General features: G+C 57.4%; 3 protein-coding genes across 3 annotated transcripts, besides 1 other annotated feature; all 3 read right to left on the bottom strand.

Annotated features, from left to right (window-relative positions):
- Positions 1-864: 864 nt before the first annotated feature.
- Positions 865-1,851, bottom strand: LPMP_281680 (hydrolase, alpha/beta fold family, putative; the record flags this gene model as incomplete). The annotated part of the gene is made up of 1 exon (XM_010702206.1): positions 865-1,851. One exon carries the CDS (start codon positions 1,849-1,851, stop codon positions 865-867), a length of 987 nt encoding a protein of 328 aa, XP_010700508.1.
- Positions 1,852-5,721: 3,870 nt separating this feature from the next.
- On the bottom strand, positions 5,722-7,401 carry LPMP_281670 (hypothetical protein; the record flags this gene model as incomplete). Its single annotated transcript, XM_010702205.1, has 1 exon — positions 5,722-7,401. The coding sequence occupies one exon, from the start codon at positions 7,399-7,401 to the stop codon at positions 5,722-5,724; it is 1,680 nt and encodes a 559-aa protein (XP_010700507.1).
- Positions 7,402-8,934: 1,533 nt separating this feature from the next.
- On the bottom strand, positions 8,935-9,654 carry LPMP_281660 (hypothetical protein; the record flags this gene model as incomplete). Its single annotated transcript, XM_010702204.1, has 1 exon — positions 8,935-9,654. The coding sequence occupies one exon, from the start codon at positions 9,652-9,654 to the stop codon at positions 8,935-8,937; it is 720 nt and encodes a 239-aa protein (XP_010700506.1).
- Positions 9,655-12,165: 2,511 nt separating this feature from the next.
- Positions 12,166-12,653: part of a repeat region that runs on past the window's edge.

Below are 12,653 nucleotides of genomic sequence, written 5' to 3'. Positions count from 1 at the left end.
CACGTTGAGAGCGAAACATAATGAGGGATGCTCTCGTCACCTGGCGGCGGCACTGCGATTTGCATGCCCGCTGCCGCGGCGTTAACGTCAGAGAAGAGCCGGGAGAGACTGAACTTAACTGTGATCATACAGCAACACACGGGCACGTCGGTCTGGGACCTTCTCGCACCCCGCGCCGCCCCTTCTCTATACCCTACTCGTGCTACCGCCCCGTCCGCCCTTTTGCGGGGTTGGGTCAGCAAAGGTTACGGAGCGAGAGGGGCGGTTGACGGACAGGGGGACGGCGGCGTGGTAGGCACCTCGCGTAAGCTTGCCCTTCCACTGTTGCTCTAAAATCGCGTTGGCACACACGAACATATCAGGACATAGGTGATGATGTTCACCATCGGAGACTGAAAAGCAAACGAAAAAAGGTATTACACAACAATCATGACTGGGGAGCGAAAGGGAAACATAAAGTAGCCATGGTCGCCAGAGCGGAAAATAGACGTGCGCATATATAGGGAGAAGAGTAGAGTGGTGTTCGTGCATGTGTGGTCATGGTCATGGGTTCTCTTCCGTCAATCAGCGCATGTGACTGAAAGCATGCATTGAAGTCACCGCATTCGAGCACACCAGCAGACACACACGGCCTAACAGACAGGAAGGTCGATGCTGTAGCGGCCAAACACACCGAGTAAGAGAGATGAGATGCAAGTAGGAAAGCAGGCAGAGGAACTCACAGCGGCGGGAGAGTTGGTGCAAACGACGATAACATACGACGACGCTAACAAAAAGAAACGAAGAGATAATGGAAAGGGAGGCAGAAAGACGCTGGGCAAATAACCTACACACACACACAACGAAGTTCTCTACCACACCACCTTACTCAGTCCGCTTCACGAGGCTCATGTTCAGCAAGACTTGATCAGCGATGGGCTTCATCAGCTCCACGGGGAAGCTGTGACCGAGCTTAGGAAAGATCACCAGCTTCGCGTTCGGCACCAGCTCGGCAAGTCGGTAGCCGTTTGCCACCGGTATCAGCGGGTCATTGGCACCGTGCATGATTAACGTCGGGCACGTCAGCTTGCGCAGGCCCTTGGCGCGGCTCGGTGCACGCATTACTGCCGCCGCCTGCCGCTGTGTTTCGCGGTCGTTGATCACGCCGTTACGCTCGTATGAGCTTAATATGTACTTCTTCATTTCCTCCACGTTGGCCATGTACGCACCCTGGCTGAGGTAGCCCAAAAACCATACCATGTGCTCAGCGTGGTCCTCGGCACTGTCGCTGCGCGGCTTCACGAGAAAGCGGGCATAGTGCAGCAGGTTCGGGTTCACAACGTCTTTGCCGCCGGCGTGGGAGAAGAGAATGTTCAGGCTCAGTACGCACTCCGGGTGGTGGATCGCCATGAGCTGCACAATCATGCCACCCATGCTCATCCCAAAGACGTGGGCCTGGCGTATCTTAAGCGCTGCCAGCAGCCCAATGGCGTCCTCCATCACGTCATGCAGGGTGTACGACAGGCGTTCCCCGATGGACATCCACTGCGGCAGAACGAGTCGAATGAGCGCCGGGGCGCCGAATTCATCGAACCGGGTGGAAAGTCCTGTGTCGCGGTTGTCGTAGCGAATGACGTAGTAGCCTTGGTCCACAAAGTACTGCACGAAGTGGAGCGGGTAGCCCAGGAGGGACATGCGGAGCCCCTGGACAAGCAGCAGGCACGGGTTGGAGGGGTTACCGAAGGTGTTGTAGCAGAGGGTGACACGCTTGCCGGTGCTGGCGCAGGTGCCTACATCAATGAGTTTGTCCTCGAAGTCGCCAAGAATGGCTCTTGCTTCGGGTGAGAGGGCCGGGACGGTGCTCTTGCCCATGGTTGACGGCGCACTCATCTTGGTTGCCTCCGAGGGCGAGGGAAGCGTGGAGCCTTTGATGCTGCAGCTGATGCTCCCCTCGCAGTGAGTCGAAGAGCAGAGGAGCACTTCTATAGTGTATGAGGGAAACAGAGAGAGAGAGGGACACCCCAGGATGAGCGCGGTTTCAAGCTGGTCAAGGGTATGCGGGTATGTAGTTGTGTGACCTTTTGGTGGTGCTTGTCGGCGAGAGCAATGACAGGGGCCGCGGAGGCGGAGTGAGTGGAGGTTTGTGGCGCCAGGGAATGAAGGCGTTGTAGGACAGATGAAGTGGCATGGCTCCTGACTCGCGGTGAGAGGGGAGCGCGCGAAAGAAAAGTATGGTAGAGGCCAAGTGTCCACAGATGGTCTCTGCGACTTAAGACGAAACAGTAACCGGGGGTACTTCTACACAGACCTCGCGCAAAGCAGTGCTGCCGGGTAGCACGCACCACACTGCGTGAGGTGAGCAGAGGGCACCATCGCTTGGCAGGAAAACAACGAAAGGGCCTGCGTCTGGTTTCCTTTTCTTTCATTCCTTTGGTAAAACGCTTGCTGGATCCCCCCTCCTTCTACCACGAGAAGAAGCACGTGGAAAGGCAAGGGCGAGGGACCGAGGCGTTGGCGAGAAGACGTCGAGGCGCAAGCTTCTAAATTGGCCTCAAGGCGGTAATGCAGCCAAAGCAACAGCAGCGAAGGGGGATACACCCACACATTGCTGGACAGACATTCGCAACAGTGAACTTGGGGCCAGGTTTTCACGTGCTTGTCGTAGAGCTGCTTTGCCCGCGCTGAGTGTCGCGCCTCACGCAGCGGCGGGTTGGAGAAAATCCCGCTGGGTGGGGCGGTGCTTTCCTTGTCGCTCGCTCGGGCCATCTCCGGGTCCATGTCACACCTGGTGTGTGCTCTGCAGATGCGGCAGCGTCACACTTACGTACCCGGGCGTGTACAGCAGCCGCACCGCCATCAGCCCGCAGACCACCACAAGCGCGGCGATAGCGAGAGCGAGGTCAGCCATCCAGGCTCTCTTTCTTTCGGTGTTCGTCTTGTTCCACTCCTGGATGGCCACGATACCGGGAATGCTGCCATTGTTGCCGGCCTCGGTCAAGTGAGCCATGGGCGTTGCCCCTTGTCGTAAGGGAGAGGAATCTGCGGTAGAAGGTGCTTGCTCACCGTGCTGAAGTGGTGGCCCAGGACTGGATTCCAGTAGCTGAACCCCTCCGTCACCATGATGCCACTCACTGCGCGTGTCGCCTTCGCTGTGCCTTCATGGGGACTGCACCATATGGTGATGCCAGCGGCACAGTGTCACTCAGTATGCTGGTGTTATACACTGCAATCGGCAGTTCCGTCACTGGTACTACAGGCAACGTGGTTGTCGGCGTTGCCACGCTGGAGGGGCTGCTTCTCTCACTCGAGTCGCTGTCCAATGGCGCTGACGCAGAGAATAGAAAGGAAATAGTCTAGGATCCCTTCCCTGCCGCTCTTGCTCAGTCTTAACGGGCTGGGCACTGCTACTACTCTCATCGCTGCTGATTGAGGTGGCAAGCCTAGAGCTCGCACTGGCGTTAGCGGATGCACTCCCAAAAGAACCGCTGGGTGATGCTGGTTCAGTAGTGGAGGAAAAGGAGAAAAATCTGTCCTTGACGCTCGAGGCGGCTACAGCAGATTGCATAGGAGGTGGGCGTGGCGTCGACAGCTGCGGTAGTGAGACCCCGTGTGAGCTCGGCACCGGGTTCTGGCATGGCACCTTTGGCGGCCCGCACCCAGTTGCTCAACAAAAGCACAGCTAACATGCGCCGTAGTGCCAACGTCTCCAAGAGACAGAGCCGACGCGCGCAGTGCGATGCGCGTGCTTCAGTCACCATGATTATAGACGGTGGGTTTCAAGTGCGCACTACGCAGCACGGACCGTTGTGGCACCGTGAAGTGGTATACACGCAGAGAGCGAACGGAGAAGAGGGCGCCGAGAAGGGCCGACAGGAGATCACGCACACACAGGGAGTAGCTGCCCACAAAGAAAAGGCGAAGACGCACGCACACACCCACACACCCAGGCCCGTTAGCTCTCCAGCATCTAGATTCAGAGTCTTGAGTGGGCCATTCTTTTTCCTTTCACCCAGCATGAGAGGGGGGGGGGAGGGGAGGAGGGAGGGAGATGGGGAAAGAGGGGGAGAGCTGCACCGAGGCTGTGAGCGCGTCCGCATATTCGTCCCAATCGATCCGACTTCTGAGCCATGTGTGGGGGATCGCGCCGCTTACACCGAGGCGATGCCGACAGAAATCGAGTGTCTCTTTTTTTTTTTACAAAGTCATCGATACGCGTCTATGTGCTTTTCTCGTGTACGGATGAGACTGTGGTGTCCCTCGTCCTTCCCGTTTCCTGTCTCACGGGATGGAGACACAAAAGGGATCAAAGGGGGTGGGACCCTTCGAGGAGATGGACAGTGGATATTACACGAGAGGGAACCATAAGGTTACTGGGGCCCTTTCTCAGAGGAAATGCAAAGCTAGAAGTCGTATTGACGGGCAGAAGAACGATTTCGCCTCCACTGGTCAATAGAAAACACGTTTGTGCCCCCGATCTTGTTGCACTGTTGATGTCCCGAGAAAAAGATGTACCCAGAGAAATGAAAGGCAAAGGAGAGATGTGGATGAGTGACAGGGACTGGCGCTTCCCTCAGTTGCTGGCTGAGGAAGGAGGGAAGGAGGAGAGAGCGCGAGACTTAGTTGTCTGCATTTGCTATCCAAGTGGGGAGCGCCTTCACCATGGGATAAGAGCACTGACCCGCCCAAAACGCCGTAATGCCCACGCACGCATCTAGCTGTGGCTACGCACGCGGGCAGGGGGTGTGCGAGAGGGGGGGGAGGAGCAGGAGCAGGTAGACGGAGTGTGCGTGCGCGCGTCTACGAGCGTGAGGGCTGAGGAGGAGCTGTAGAACAACGGTGTGCATAAACGCGACAGGGACAAACAAGAACAAACCGAGCTGCGATCATGTTGAGTGTTACACCTTCGTACAGTCCAGCACGGCAGTGGGGGAGGAATTGACCGACTGCGTTTTTTTGCCGATGTCGGTGGTCGGGGCGGGGGTGGGGGGTGGGGGGAAAGGCGGATTCAAGCAGTGCTATCAATGAGGCATGCACACGTACACCCCCCTCCCCCCCTCCCCCCCACACACACACAAGTGGTAAGCGCACTTCCTCAGTGGATTCCCAGAGATGAATTGCGAACAGACTAGAGTGAAAGGGCCCAAAGAAGAAAGGGGGTGGCGCTTCCCTTCCTTTCCTGCTCGGTCTCCTCTTCCTTCTGCGAAGTGCGTGTCCTGTGGGAGGACGTGTTGGAAACGGCGGTTATGGCGAGGCCCAAGTACGCACGTAGGCAACCACAACGCAACACCGCTGATGCAAAGGGGAAGGTGGAAGAGGGATACGAAAAAAAACGAAGAGCCGGGGCAGTTAGGTGACGTGGGTGCTATTGGGACTAGCGTCGTTGGGGTCAAGCAACATCCACGTTACCGTTGGACGCGAGGGATCATATCTGTCCACGTGTCCGCCCAGCTTTCTGTTCAACCACAGCGTCCCCTCTCCATGTTGTGGCCGGGGAGTATCTGGTAGCAGGGAGGGAGGGAGGGAGGGAGGGGAGGAAAGAGATGGCAGACGTAAACAAACAGTGGCCACACTCTCCTCATCGCTACTTTGTGCTGGAGAGTAGCGATGAGGAGAGCGACGTCTTCGTTTCTTTTTTTTTTCTCCCTTGTCCTTTGCCATCTTTCGGCTTGTGGGTCGAATAAGGGACATTCAGGAAGACCACCACAACGGAGGCGCGGTGCAGTAAATCAGCACATCACTTCGCTAGTCGCTGTCCGAATCGTCGTCTGTCGAGGTTGTGGTGGTGAGCCTCGAAGCACTGCGCGTGTCCGTCGTCATCGCGGTGCTCGCCAAAGAACTGGAGTAGTCAGCGCTGCTGTCGCTCATGCGATTGCGTGACGAAGATGCCGCGTTCACGGTGACACTGCGCGCCACCGTTTGCTGGTTCCGCACCCTGAGCGCAGCAGCCTGTCGTTGTCGGAAAAGCTCCTCGGTGCTGCTGACAGTGCTGCTGCTTCCGTCATCGCTCCCCTCACCGTCGCTTTCTCGCCCGGTGCCGGTGCGCACGACAGACGACGTAGCCGAGGTGACCTCCGTGAAGTCGTCAGAGATGTAACTCTCGTCACTTGCGGCATCCCCCTTCATGCCGCCTGCGCTGAGATCCTGCCCACCGCGCCGTGCGGCAGCAAAATCGGCTTCTCTCCAAGGCCCCTTACGGTACGGTACGGGGTCGTCTTCGTACCCCTTGATGATCTCAACTCGAAGAGGCAGCGGCGCACACCCTCGTCGCTGCCTCTGAGCTGCGCGCAGCGCGTTCACGTGTCGGTAGTGCGTCGACTCGTGCGCCTCGAGGTGGCTGCGCAGCTGCTGCACTTGGCGGCTCAAGGCGTAAAGGTGCAGCGCTACTTCCTTCTTCACGTCATCGGAGAGAGAGGTGTCCGTCCGGTTCGCCGAAAGCCAAGGGAGAGGTGCCGCGGCATCAACGGCAGCGGGCTTCGCAGCAGGCCCATCCGCCACTTCGCCACTGGCTGCATCTTGTTTCGCTGTCGCGCACGAGGAGACATCGGTTCGTGCGGGTGCTGCTTGCTTCGTCAGCTGGTCTCGGGTTGGCGGTGCAGAACTCGCGTGGAAGGCTTCCGCAGTTGACGGAATCACAGGTAAAGGATGAGGAGACGGCGATGCAGGAGACATGGATGACCGAAGCTGGAAGGCACAGATGAGCTGCTGCTGTGCGTCGTCGAGTGCGACTGTTTTCAATACGCACTCGCGCAGGCGCCGCTCGAGGGCGGTTGTGACGTTGGCGAGCAAGGCCTCGTGCGTTCCAGCCAGTTCCTCGTTGACGCGCACCGTGTGCGCGCGTGCTGCCGCGTCGGCTTCCACCTGCGCAGCGACGTTTGCCTGCACCGCTGATTCCACCCTTGTCGCTTCCTGTGTGTCGGGCCCGAAAGGGCTAGCAGGAGGTAATGGGGCAGTCTTGCTGAAAGTGGCGAATGGCGTGTGCGGCGATTCTGGCGGCATCTCGTCGACTGGGCTTTCTGTACGCGGGGAGAAAGGAGCTGCACCGATATTATCAGACGGCCGCGGAGAAGGAGCGGCTAACTGGTCAACAGATTCCCTCTTCTCAAGGCAGCCTTGCAGTTTCTGGTCTGCGATGTACGACGATTGTGGTGCTCTCGCTTCCATGAATTCTGTGGCCACGAGTGGGGAAAGGAGAGAGGCACTGACCGCTAGGTCGGTATGCAGCAAGGCTTCCTCGGACTGGTTCGACTCGACCGACGCCACCAGCGAGCTCAGCCAGTGCCGCCCGTCATGCTCAGCGCCTCTGCTGGTGTACGACAAGTCACAGGAGAGAGGTTTGGCGTCGCATCTTACATTTCTCCCGTCGCAGTAGACATTATTGAGGCAGTTGGCGTAGGCCAGTCGAAGGCGCAGTGGAACGTCCATCCCAGACTTGTCGTCGCCGTTTACACGAAGGTAGTCTCTCTCTCTCTGTGTGCTGATGATGCGCGTGTATGTATGGCCCTTGAAGACATTCTAGGGCGCTATATGGATGCATGTGCGTGTGATTCTATGCGAGTGGCAGATCGGATCTGAAGGGGGTGGAGGTGGAGGTGGGAAGGAGGGAGAGAGAGAAAGCGATGCGAAGACGTCGCAATCCTGCGACTAACGCTCGCTTGCCTCTGCTAGCGCGTTGATGGGCCCCTACACAACCTTTTCATTCGGTATGTTGAGGGGAGGGAACGGAGCAGGGGGCATGAGGAGCCTCTCTGCGAAACACAATGCATGGAAAGGGTGAAGCGATACTGCGGTTCCTTGTAAAACAGAGCTGACCCTTTGTCTGATAGCAGTACCGCTGCTGCTGCAGACTTCTACTTGCCATCTTTCGCTCGTGCAGGAGCACAGCCGTTCCATCATCTGCATACGCACTATGTATGGATACGAGTTGGCACACATACACCCACACACGCGCACGCACACACCCCCACACACCTAATGAACGAAAAAGAGAGCAAACAAGGGGAGTAGGCCGATAAGTTTTCCTTCAGACCGACCCACTAGCTGGCAAGAGGCATACGTGCAGGCGAAAACGCAAACAGCAACAACCCATGAAGGTACGGTGACTGGTATCGAGGTGTGAGAGGAAAAAAAAATGCGATGGCGGGAGGGGGGAGGGGGCGGATAGCGAACCCGCGCTCATGCCCATACGCCAGCCCGAACCCACGCCCACGCCGTCAAGGGAAGCCAAGAAGAGTGACCGCCATGTCCGTGAGACCAACGAGGACGAGGGTCCAACTGACCCGAAATCCGAACAAGCGAAATCCCCCGAGGCGTGTCAGCCCAGGAGGAGGAGGAGGAGGAGGGGGGGGGGCAAAAAAGAAAGAGAAGGGGGGCTGATGGCCATGGGAGGGGGGTGGGGGAGGATGACGCGTCTCGGGGCGGTGGCAGCCATACGAAGACCCCCACCATTGGCACGGGCAAAAAAAAATCCACGTGCGCAGCGGAAGCGTCCACAAGTGCCCAAACATGAATGACAAGGGACGCCGTTTGCTGCCGGGAGTATTGCACATCCCCCATTCCCTAGCGACGAGGCTACAGAGCGAGCGAGAGAGGAGGTGTGCGCCTGACGTGATGAAATCAACTTGCCAAGCGTTCAATTTCGTCTTCAGCAGCTGATCGCCCCCAAGTCCATGGGTGCAGACTCCTCCCCCCACCACGTCATCATTCTGATCCCATCTCCAGTCACCCATCCACCCTGAAGCTAAAGAAGTGTGCAGGCCTGCACATGGATCGAGGGACCGAGAGGGGGACAAGAGGCATACAACCCCCTTTCCCCATCAGGCGACACATTTGCCTTGGCTCGACTTCTCTACGCCTTGGTAGCACCCACCCATTATCTCTACTCCATTTCTCCCGTTTCCCTACACATGTACACAGCCCATCTCTCTCAGTGATTGCGCCGCACTGCCGCGCACTTCTTCAGCGCAGGATGAGAGAGCGGTACACGACATCCTCCGGTTTGCCGATCAGAATGATCGTCTCCGGCTCCGCCTTCTTGTTCTCCGAGTAGAGCGTGATGGAGAGAGACTTGTACACATTCGTGGAGGACAAGAAGCCGGTGCTCTCCTTACGCACATCGCACGAGACCAGGCCTTCGTTGCCGCTGGAGGGGTTCTTGAGTGTGAGGAGCATCTGCAGCCGGCGTTGCTTCAGCCCGAGGAGGTCCGACAGCTCGTACGAGCCACTGCGGATGCGGCGCATCAACGGCAGCTTGAAGCCACCGGTCGCGTTGTACGTGCGGAAGTCGCCGGTGCGTGGGTGCGTGCCGAGGTGCTGCACCACCTTTTCATTGCGCATGACAAGCGCAATGGATTGATTGTACACCGTATCGGCATTGATGCGGTAGCGCCGGATGAGAGACAGGGCGACTGTGTAGCTGATAAGACAGCACGCAAAGCCGCTCATAAACCCTAGCCGAGCGACCGTCTGCAGGCTAAAGCGGGAGAGAAGAACGTAGCCCTTGAAGAAAATGTACACGACAACCAACGTCGCGAACGTGCCGGCAGCCACCTTCGAGTAGAAAATGACGTTGTCAGCTGGCAGCCCAAAGACTGTGCCGCTGTAGTGTGGCGCGGACTTGTCGTAGGCGACATCGTCCAGCTTCACCTTCGTCTGTGGGCGACCAAAGACGGAGTCCATGAAGCTTCGCTGTGCCACGCACAGGGCGTGCGGGGGGACGGGGGATTGCGGTGACTGTGTGGGAGCCGCCGTGTGTGAGCGCAGCCAGGCCACCTGACGCGACGCCAGCGCCGTTCCGGCCGTCGCGTGCGCCACGTACAGCCGACGCAACATTTGCTTTTTTCTTTCGTGCGAATTAACTATGCTTTAGGTTCCTAATTGTGTTGTGCGAAGTCGCCAGACGGAGGCGATGATACTGCGAAGGCTGCGGGGGGGGGGGGGGGGGGGGGGGGGGAGGAGGAGAGGGGGGAATGCGAGGGACTAATACGATCTGTGAAGGGAGGGGGATGCGCGCTGGCGAAGCAGCGGGTGGACGTTCTCTCTCTCTCTCTCTTTCTCCGCACCAAAGCATGAGAAAACAAAGGAGGAGTAGACCTGTTGAAACACACTGACGGACACACGCGCACACACCATCAACGGTGCCACATATTGCAGTGTACTTGTCGAGGAGGCACATACGCTGGGCAGTGCTGGCAGAAATAGAGGACTAAAAGCTACGTTGCTTCCTGCTCGCCAACGGGGTAAGGAGAGAGGGAAGTAGGGTGGCTTGAAGGGCAGCCATGACCGTAAGTTGACCCGTGCTATCCCGGTTTGGTCGATTCATTCCTCAGCTCTTCTTTTGCTCTCGGTTGGCGTTATTGGGTGTCAGGCGCGTAGTAGGCGCACACTCAGATCTGAGCAATGGGTTGCCTTGCCCAGCCTCGCAAGAGACACGAAGTGATGGCACAGGTGGCTGTACAGGGGGAAGGCAGGAGGCAGCGAGTCGAAGGACGAATGAATCCGTGTTGGACTCCCACAACGCGCCTCGTCAGACAATGAAGTGTGTGAAGTATCTTCTTTCGCATCCTTTTCCCTTAGTCGGATTTTTTCCCTTTCATTTTCTCTCCTGCCCCTCCCCCCTCCTTATGCCCACTGCAATGCATAAAAGCGAGGCGGCGACGCACTTACCCACCCACACGTTAACAGTCGCGCGCGACGCCGCGTCGAAGTTCCTCTTGACTCTTCAACGACTACGACTGCTCCTACCTAGCAGAAAAATGCACTCCTCGTTCGCGAGTGACTTCGCTAACAGGGCGCGCTCATGCTTTTCGCTACTTTCACTCCACAGTTCGGGCTCGGTGTCCAGGGGCGAAGGAGTACGCCGAGGGAGGGAGGGAGGGGCATGAAGCAACAATAGGAGGAAGAGTAGCGACGGCGACGTTTGAGTGAACAGTGTCCACGATGGTGACAATAAAAGTAGATCAAACATGAGAGGGAAGGGATGAGGTGAGGGAGAAGACCATGTGTGAATGAGTGATAGCAAGCAACGCTGCGGAGGTGGGAGGGAGAAGAAAACGAAAGGAATAAAGGGGCGCCACACGGACGTCGTGGGGTTCACAATCGAGCACACGAGAGATGAGAGAGAAAGGCGGCAAGAAAACAACAACAACACAGTAAATTTACCATAATCACAGCGGCAGCAGCGTCAGCAACGGCGGTAGTGTTGGGAGGGAGGGAGGGAGGGATGCACCGTGTCGAACAGGTAAATCAACAAAGGTGCAGCTGAAGAGTGCCATGTGTATGTCTGTGTTTAAGGGGTGGGTATTGGGGGAAGGCGGGTGAAAGAAGTGCAGACAGAGCAAAACACACACACAGGACAACACAAAGGACAACACACAGAGAAGACTAGTTGAGTGTGTGGAGTTAGACAATCACGGTTGCTTTCCTTTAGTGGCGCCCACACGCACACACATGCGCTTATGGATCACGTGCACCCTATTGCCGTAGCGCACCCGCCTTCTCAGGGAACAGGGCTGCCACTACCAACAGACACGAAACGAAGACGAGCAACATGAAATAGGGTCTCAAGAAAACGAAAAAAAAGCGAAACCGAAAGTGCTCTGTGCCTCGACGCACATCCTGTGTGTCTACGCAGATGCACAAACTGAGGCATAGACCAAGTGCACAGAGAAGGCGAAAATAATGTCAGCATTTGACCAAATACTCCTACAGGCCCGCGGCGGCCAGAGAGAGCGCGCGAAAAGAGGGGCAGGACGAGGAGACCAGTGCAAGAGTGGGAAGAGGTGTGTGTCTGTAGGGAAGAGAGGTGCAGGTGGAGAGGCAGAGAGACGCACGCACAGCTACGCAAGCATAACCCCCCTCCTCACACACACACGCCCACCCAGCAACAGAACAGCGTACAATGCAAGAGAAGATGGTAGGTCAGAGGCAGCAGGTCCGCGTGTTTCTTAGGGAGATAGAATGCCAAAGAAGCGAGAGAAAAGGGGAAGAAAAAATGTGTACACTAGCAGAGACAGAGAACACTCACACAGAGAGAATAAGCGTGGTAACAAGCGAGTCAGCTTGCCCTGCTACGGTAAAGGCGGACACAAACCGGACCACACGCAGATATCGAAAAACAAACAGGTCAACACATCTGTGCTGTTGCGTGACAGTGACAAGGCGACAACAGAGACCAGTGCGCTTTTAAGGTCCAATGTGACCATTTCCTTCCCTACAGTGCATGAGTTCCACGTCAGTCCACTCGACCCAGGTCACTCAAGGCCCATCGCGTTGTGCAAAGCCGCGGCAGGCACGCCTTACAGCAGTGCGCCGACTCAGTCCTCCAAACATGGCCCATGCCCAGAACGCTGCTCACTCCCGCACTGCAGGTCGCTTCACAGCCGTTTCCATGGCGCCGGTCGCCACCTGGGGGCATTCCCTTTGGGGTGACACTCAGGCTCCTCACACGAGTAAAGAGCGAGGGCCGAGCTAAGCTGCGTTCGAGTTACGAAGGCACCCTGGCCAATCACATGGACTGGACAGACGTGTCCGCGGTCGCAGGCCGCTTCGACGCAACGCCATCCGGGACCTCACCGCCGGACAGCAGCAGCGATCCATCGCTCCAGCTTCCCCACAGAGAGTTGGGGGAGGGGGCACTGCACTCTGGATACCACGTACTGAGGCGTCCCCTGTCATCA

This window comes from Leishmania panamensis (genome assembly GCF_000755165.1).
Source record: "Leishmania panamensis strain MHOM/PA/94/PSC-1 chromosome 28 sequence".
Classification (NCBI taxonomy): domain Eukaryota; phylum Euglenozoa; class Kinetoplastea; order Trypanosomatida; family Trypanosomatidae; genus Leishmania; species Leishmania panamensis.
The sequence above is the reverse complement of the archived record's forward strand: the minus strand, read 5'-3'. Positions and strand labels throughout refer to the sequence as shown.